A 7,996-nucleotide genomic window follows, 5' to 3' on the forward strand; every position below is an offset into this window, starting at 1 on the left:
TCGGCTTCGTCCCGCTGCTGAGCCGCGGCTTCTTCCGCTCGCTGCTGGCCTTCCTGGTGGCGCTGGCCGTGGGCACGCTCTGCGGGGACGCCCTGCTCCACCTCTGGCCCCACGTAGGTACCCCCCCGGCGGGCCGGGGGCGGCGCGGGGCGCGGGCCGGGGCGTGCGGGAACCCTGAGCCCGGTCACCCGTGTCCAGGCCCAGGGGCGGCACCAGGAGACGCCGGGGGAGCCGTGGGCCGCGGCGGTGCTGCAGGGGCTGGCGGTGCTGGGGGGCATCTACCTGCTCTTCGTGGTGGAGCTTCTCCTGGGGATGCTGCGGCGCGGCCGCGAGGCCACGGTGAGAGCCACGGGGGCCAAGAAGGGCACGGGGCGGCAGCCACGTCCCCGCTTCACACCCGACGCCTCTGCTCTTCCCCCAGCGACGCCCCCCCGGAGAGGCCCCCGACGCGGCCACTGGGGTCCTGGCCCCGTCTCGCGGCGGTAAGGATCCCCCCTCGTCCTCCGCAGCACCCGCGGCCCTGGCCCCCACTCCCACCCTGTGCTTCTCCCACCACAGGGGCTGAGCTGCGATGCCTGACAGCCCCGGAGCCCGAGCCGGAGCCCAAACCCCAGGGACCCCCCCACGGACCCCCCCACGGACACTCCCACGGACACTCCCACGGCCCTGTGCTGCCCCCCAGCCCCAGGGCCACTGACCTGGCGTGGATGGTGGTGCTGGGGGATGGGATCCACAACCTGACGGATGGGCTGGCCATCGGTGAGCGGCACGGGGACACGGAGCGTGGTGCTGCTGCAGCACGAGGGCGCGGGGGCACGGGGACGGGGTGCACGGGGACAGGGTGCACGGGGACAGGAGTGCACGGGGACATGGGGTGCACGGGGCATGGGTGCACAGGGATGGGGGTGCATGGGGGCAGGGGTGCACAGGAAAAGGAGGACGTGGGGTGCATGGGGACATGGTCTCTTCCCGCAGGTGTTTCCTTCTCCCACAGCCTCTCCAGTGGCCTCAGCACGGCGCTGGCCGTGCTCTGCCATGAGCTGCCCCACGAGCTGGGTAAGTGCCTGCCCCCTGGCCCCCAGCACCCCCTCCCCGGCACCCCAGCCCCGCCACTCACCCTCCTCATGTCGCAGGGGACCTGGCGGTGCTGCTGCGGGCGGGCCTGGCGCCGCGCACCCTCCTGCTCCTCAACCTGCTCTCGGCCCTGCTCTCCTGCCTGGGGGCGGCCGTGGGGGCGGCCGTGGGGCAGAGCGCGGCGCACCTCACCCCATGGATCCTCACCGTCACCGCCGGCACCTTCCTCTACGTGGCCCTGGCTGACATGGTGAGGGGGCAGCCCAGGAGGGGGGGCAGCGGGGTCGGGCCACGTGCCAGCCCCGCTGAGCCCCCGCTCTGCCCCCAGCTCCCCGAGGTGCTGCGGGGTCCTGGTGAGGGCACCTGGGGCCACTTCGTGCTGCAGAACGCGGGGTTCCTGCTGGGCAGCGGCATCATGCTGGGCATCGCCCTGGCCGAGGGCCACGTCAGTGCCTGGCTGCAGCCCTGACCGGGGGGGGTTTGGCCCCGCTCGCCCCCACCCCAACTGGAGAAGCGCGGCCGAGCTGGCAGGACCCTGAAACGCACCCCCGGGACCGGACTTTCTCCCCTCCACGTCAGACCAACGGCAGCGTCCCCCAGCCTGGAAGTTTGCAAAGCCGAAACGCCTGGAAGCTGACCCGGGGGGGGAGGGCTCCAGGCTCGGTGCTGCCGGCCCCCAGCCCCTCAGACCCACCGGGAGGGGATGGGGGGGGCGCAGCCCTGCCCCACAGCCGCTCCTGGGGACTGGGGTGCCCGGCGCGGGGCGGCCCCGAGGTGCTCGGCCCCCGGCTGCGGTGGCGAGGCCGAGGCCGAGCGCGTTTCCCCTCCCCGAGCTCCCTGGCCCAGCCCGTCACGGAGGAAGGAAGACAGGAGCGGGGGAATAGAAGCAATAGCATTTTAATAAACATAATTGATTCAAAGCCACAATATGAATAACAGAACTTGGTCGCAGCTTACATTGTATAAAATAGATCAAGTCTGAATGCTTTTTTCTTTTTATTTTTTTTCCTTTTTTTTTTTTTAATTTCTTTTTAGTTCTTCCCCCCCCCCCCCTCCCTCCCCAAAGGTGATGCAGGATTTCTGAAAATACAAGTATGGAACATCCGAGACAAAAGTAACCGCTCACTAGGCTCACGCGTGGGTAAGGACGAGGCCGACAGGATAGCGTCTGCGCTGCGGGGACGGATGGCTTGCTGGGCTGATTTCCTCGGTCTCCCACCTATCGTCTAATGATCCCTAGAACCACGGGGTGTGTGTCTGGGGGGGGGGGACTGAACGGCTTCGGGTTTCCCTTCCACTTGTGGAAGGGATTTTGCTTGCTCTGATTTCCTCTGCCCAGAGACAAGTGCTTTGCTTCTCAGGACCGATTTTGGGGCTCTCTGGGGCGCCTGCTCGCAGGACAGGGGCGAGCAGCCAGCAAGCTCGAGGGGACATGGCTCAGTTTGCCCACCAAGGCACCCGGCACCTCGAGGCCGCCGCGACAGCCCCGGGGGGATTTCATACTTTTTATTATTATTATTCTTATTTTTGTCTATGTTTAAATTGCACATCAAAACTCTACCCTACTTGCGGCGGGTCTCCGCGGGGTGGGCGCGCGGGGCCACATCTGGGAGCGGAGCCGGTCCCACCGCCCGCCCGGCCCCACCAGGCAACGCGTTTGTGCTTTAAACCAGTGGTTGAAGGAAGAAGCACCTACAGAGGGAGGGGAGAAGCCTGGACCACGGAGGGCACCGGCAGCGTCCCTCCAGCCAGGGCAGCGGCACCTCGAGCTGCCGGCCTCGCCTCTCCCTCCCTGCCCAAGTTACAAAGGCATCCACGCTACGGGTCCCCAGCAAGAACGACTGCCAATCGAGGCCCCGCTGCTGACGAACAACAGCACGGCTGCATGCTGGTTTTTGCTCAGCAGGTTCCACGTTTCAGTGCACTGGAGGGGAAAAAAGGCCGGGGAGATAAAATAAAAGTACCTTCAGAGGAGATGGAGCAGCTGCTACAAGCGAGGCGCGCACAGCGCCGGGCTGGGGCGGGCGATTTGCGCGGCGTGGACGCGGGCAGCGCCCGCCCTCGCTCGGCGCCTTCCCGGCTGCGGGGCCCGGAACAAGAAAGCGATTGGGCAGGTGTGCGCTCCAGCCCGCTTATTGCAAGAGGTAGGTGTGAACAGTGCAGAAAGACACAAATTCAAACAGCTCCTCGTTTCCTAACTACCTCGCAAACGCGCCTCGAGAGACTTCGCCCGCAACGCGCTCCCTCTTCCCGCTGCAACCGAAGCCAGGGGCAGCGCCCCGGAGCTGGGACATGGCTGGGAGCCAGTGGGGGGCACGGGGGTGCTCCCCACCGGGCTCGTCTCGCTCCGGGGCATCTGTAAAGTGCGGGTGCTCGGGGGCCCCGGGCGTGCGGAGCAGCCAAGCCCTTTCCCCGGGGAACGACACCTCAAGCTCCCCGCGAAGGTCTCTGAAGCAGCCCCAAAACCAGCGCCGGGGGCTGCTCACGGGGGGCAGCTCCCGGCCGATCAGACCACGCGGTCGCACCGGTGCCGCAGCGCGGGTCCAGCCCCAGCCCTGCTCGCCCCACAGGCAGACCTCAGCCCCTGCCGAGGGCTCTATTGCTTTGGAGACGTCTGGGGAGCGGCACCGCCGAGCGCCCGCTCCCCCTGTTTGGCACATCTGCGGCCCGGCAGGGAGATGCTGAGCGAGCCCAGCTTGCCCGAGACCCCCCCCGTGCCACCACGGTCACGCCGGACGAGCCGGGGACAGAGGAGCCACGGCGGGGTGCTGCAGCAGCAGGGCCCCGAGATGCGTCCAGGGGGACGCCCGCATGGCGCAGCCCGGGGGGGCCACGAGGCTCTGCCGACTGCAGCGGGGAGCGAGGGCTCCGGCTCTTCCCTTTCGCAGGACGGATGAGAAATGAAGCAAATCTTCCTAAACTCCCTTCAGCGTCCGTTGAGGAGAAAAAGGAACGGGGAAAACTGACCGGATGCCTTCAAAAGGATTCTGAAAGGGGTCTCAGAGGACTCACAAATCCGTAACGCTGAGGGAGCCCCCGGTGAGACCCGCGGCTCCACGCACCCAACGTCCCCCGGCCGGGCTGGGCAGTGCCGGGGCCAGGAGCCCTCTCAGCGGCAGCACCGGATCCTCCCTGCCAACAACCGCCGTTTCTCAGCATCCAGCCCCAAAACCAGCTCGCCGCTCCAAGCCCGTGCTCAGTCCCAGCCCAGGGCAGAGCCCAGCCTGGTGCCAGCAGCACCGACCGAGCAGTCCCCAGGCACCACCGGTTTGGGAAGGAGCAGGAAAGCCGCTGCCCTGCTGCTCTGGGGGTCTGGGAGGGGGAGCACAGGCTCCAGGAGAGGACCAAGGGCTCCGGAGCCCTCACGGGACGGCCGAGCCCAGGGAGCTGCCAAGGGAGCGGCCCTGCAGCGAAGCATCACCTCCGGCCCCGCTGCCGGAGCCAAGTGCCGTAAGGAGCACGCACCAGGGCCACGAGAGCCTTTTGGGGCCAAGAAGGACAAGAGCTGGCCCCAGCACCGGCCCCCGGTGGCATCCCAGCGCGCGCGGGTCCGTAAATGAAATTAAAGCAGCCGTTTTGGTTCGTACCTTCAAGTAGGAAAAAGGGTTCTCAAGCCCAGTGCTCAGGGCCGTTTGCTTTAATGCCCTCCAAACTCTGCAGCCCCCCCAGCACCCCCCCCGACACCTCTCTTTTTCTGTTGGGGCGCCTCTGCACCCCCCCACCCCCCCTTCCCAAACTGGCCACTTCTCACATAGTGCAAAATTCAGGAACAGAACAAGGCCATCGGCAGCGAGACCCCCGGCCGCCCCCCTCCCCGCCACCAAAGGAAGGGGAGCAGGGAGGGATCGGGGAGGGGGGGCCCCATGTGGCCCCAGCCCCGCTGCCCGGCCAGGCACCGACCGAGCTCTCCCCGACCTGCGGCTCAGAACGACCCAGTCCATGCCTGCCTCCGCGTCCTGGGCCGGGCCGGCCGGCCGAACGGCCCCTCACCGCTGCAGCAGCGCGGCGCAGCCCGAGCCCCCCTCACCGCGGGGCTCCGAGGACCCCCAGGAACCGAGCACGGAGCACCAGAGAAAGCACAGGTTTGGTCTAGCCACCAGGAGCTCGCTCCTTACGGCCTCGGGGGAAAAAAGGAAGGAAAGAGAGGAGGGAAGGAGCCGGGCAGCACGGAGCGCAGCCGAACCCGCCCCGGGACGCGGCACACCGGCGTCAGGGATGCCCACCGTCACGCACCGCCAGCTGGGCCAGAGGTTTCCATGCGTTTACTTTATTGTTTTCAAGTTGACGAACAATACCGATAAGACTGGATCGAGTAAGGCTATTTTCCTCTTTTTTTTTTTTTTTTTCTCCTCCTTCTCCTTTTGCATCGGAAGGGAGCTCAGACATCGCCCAGACACACGGGTCCGCACGCGACCCACCTGCACGCACACGCACGCGAGAACACCAAGACACAGAAGAGGAAGAGTCGTTTATACCTGACTGGTGATGAGGTCTGTCCTATCGTATTCAAAGAAATGTTTATGTGCATAATATACAGAGGTGCAGCATTTACACATAGGATATTGTAAAGACACAGAGCTTGCTACAGATGCCTTCGAGTCCTCAGGGACGCAGCCCTCTTCCCCACCTGCCCCATCTGGGGCCGGGTCTGACCCCGCTCCGGCACCGCGAGGGCGTTGGGTTGAGCGGCGCGACTCGAGGCCGGCCGGAGCCCCCCCCTGCGCCCCCAGCCTCGCGCGCCAGCAGCGGCGTACGTTACCCCGCGCCGCGCGGCTGCTCCCGCCGACGGGTCGCCCTGGGGGGGGGCCTCGTCCTTGCTGGGGGGTTTTTGCTCCTTTTGAGACGCGCCCGGTGCTGCTGGGCCCAGAAAAAGTCAGCCGGGAGAAGAGGTTTGAACAGCTCCTTGCATCCTTGGAGAGAAACAAAGGAACAAACAAAACAAAAGGAAACAAAAGAGGAAAGAAGGAAAAGAAAAAGAAAAAAAAACCCAAACCGAACAATCCACGTGCTCATGCCAGTATTTCGAATGGAAGGGGTTGGTTTTTTTTTTTTTCCTTTGGTTTCTTACTGAAGGCAAAGGTGAGAGCGGGCTTGCAGTCTGCACGGGTCGAACCCGACATTCACGGCTGGGGGGGACGCCGGGGGTCCCCCCCCGTGTGGTCCCTGTGGCGGGGGGAGAGGAGCAGCCCCGCGGGGCCCTCGCCGTGGAGCTCGAATCGTTTTCAGGCTGCGGGGGGCACGGGGGGAGCCCCCCGGCCCCGCCACACAACGCAAAATAAAAGAAAAAGATTGTTTCTTGGGTCTCTGCGGTTTGTTCTTGGTTTTGATTTCTCGTTTCTCACTGATAATACTTTGTCTCTCGTGCTCGGAGGAAGCCCAGCGGGCCCGCAGCACGCTCCGGAGTCGCTACGACACTCAGAGTGTTCAAGAAGCAAACAAAACTTGTTCCTTTTCTTTTGTTTTTTTTTTTTTAATCTTTTTCTCTTTTTCATTTTTTTTTTTCTTTTAGGAGATTTAGCTTTGTTTTTAGTGCTACTTTCAGATCTGCCAGATTCCAGCCCCGGGATGGGGGGTGGCGGGGCCAGGGACTGCGCATCCGCATCTCGCTTTTGGTCAAGGGCTCTGACTTCGTCGGGGACTGGGTCGGGGCAGGAGGGACGGGGCTGTTCCACCTTCCTAAAGGAAACAAAAACTCGCCCGCAGCTCGGGAACAGCAACGACAACAAAAGACCAGCCTTCTCCTCACCATCCTCAGGTTAGGTTTGAAACTCAGTGGAGTGCCCGTCGCAGAATAAAGCCAATCGCAGCTTCCCGGGGCTGCCCTCGTCACGGAGGTTACATTCAGTGTTTGTCAGCAGTTTATATGGCTCAGTGGGGCCGCAGCTCGCGCAGCCCGCTCGTCTAGCAATGGCAGTGCAAATACACCTTTCGAGTTGAAATGTATTTGTGCTGTTTTTTTTTTTTTTTTCTCTCTCTCAAAACACAACTTCCCTTTGTTCACTCATTCCCTAGAAACAAACTTTTTTTTTTTTTAAATTAAAAATTAAAAGATAAAACCAAAGACACTCTCTTATCCCTTCCGCTCTTGCTGCTCTCTATCCCGTGGGATGCTAAAGGGAATCCAGACTCATGCTTTAACAAAAGTGCTTATTACTTGAAGCAAGTGCTTTGGACCAAGGGGGCGGAGAGAAACTTCCTTCTGGGGGGGGGGGCAGAGGGACGGGTGGTCCGGGGCCTGCTTGTTCCAAACCAAGATGAACAGCTTTGGAGGGGGGGGGAGCCGAAAAAGTCGCTGCTTGGTGAGAGCTACACCAAACGGATGCCGGGCGCCGAACAGAACGCGAAGCGGGAATGGTCCAACTTTGGCATAAAGGTCCGTGGGGGGGCTGGGGGAGCCCCCGCTGCCGCGCCGGGCACGGGGGCACCAAGTGCCGAGGCTGGGGAGGGAGGCGGGCAGGGCAGCGGAAGTTTCCCTCCATCCCTCTTTACAATGCACTAGGGAAACCATCACAAATCTCGTTTAGCAAAATAATGCATTATTACCAAACACTTTGATTATTACTGAAATTGTCAAGCTGTGCTGTCAAATGTATACAATACAGCGTTAAAGGAGAACAAGACTGGTACCTGCAGGGAACCTGGCCGCGCTTCCCCCCCCCGTGGCCCTCCCGTGTGTTCCCAGACCCCGGATGCGCTGCTGAAACCTCATTTCACTCCCTCCTCATCATCATCGTCATTAATTAAGAAGACACGAGGGGAGGGGAGAAAAAAAGCCCTCGCCAAGAGCAAAGAACACGCGTACAGAAAGCATGGTGCCGCAGAGAAGAAATGGAGAAGCCCTTACGGAGATCACATTGATTGTCTCGTCATAGTTTTAGGCGTGTTGAGCGAAAGGGAACAACTCGTAGCACGGAAAGAAGGC

The 7,996-nt window shown here is 62.7% G+C and overlaps 1 protein-coding gene across 1 annotated transcript; it reads left to right on the plus strand.

Moving 5' to 3' along the window:
* Positions 1 to 2: 2 nt before the first annotated feature.
* SLC39A5 (solute carrier family 39 member 5) lies at positions 3 to 2,351 on the plus strand (the record flags this gene model as incomplete). The annotated part of the gene is made up of 7 exons (XM_035313215.1): positions 3 to 113; positions 199 to 339; positions 422 to 482; positions 559 to 759; positions 976 to 1,056; positions 1,134 to 1,324; positions 1,403 to 2,351. Coding segments are annotated over 7 exons (927 nt in total), but the record flags the coding sequence as incomplete, so codon positions are not given.
* Between the last annotated feature and the right edge of the window lie 5,645 nt (positions 2,352 to 7,996).

The sequence above is a fragment of the Oxyura jamaicensis genome (assembly GCF_011077185.1).
Source record: "Oxyura jamaicensis isolate SHBP4307 breed ruddy duck chromosome 31 unlocalized genomic scaffold, BPBGC_Ojam_1.0 oxy31_random_OJ73, whole genome shotgun sequence".
Taxonomy (NCBI): Eukaryota; Metazoa; Chordata; class Aves; order Anseriformes; family Anatidae; genus Oxyura; species Oxyura jamaicensis.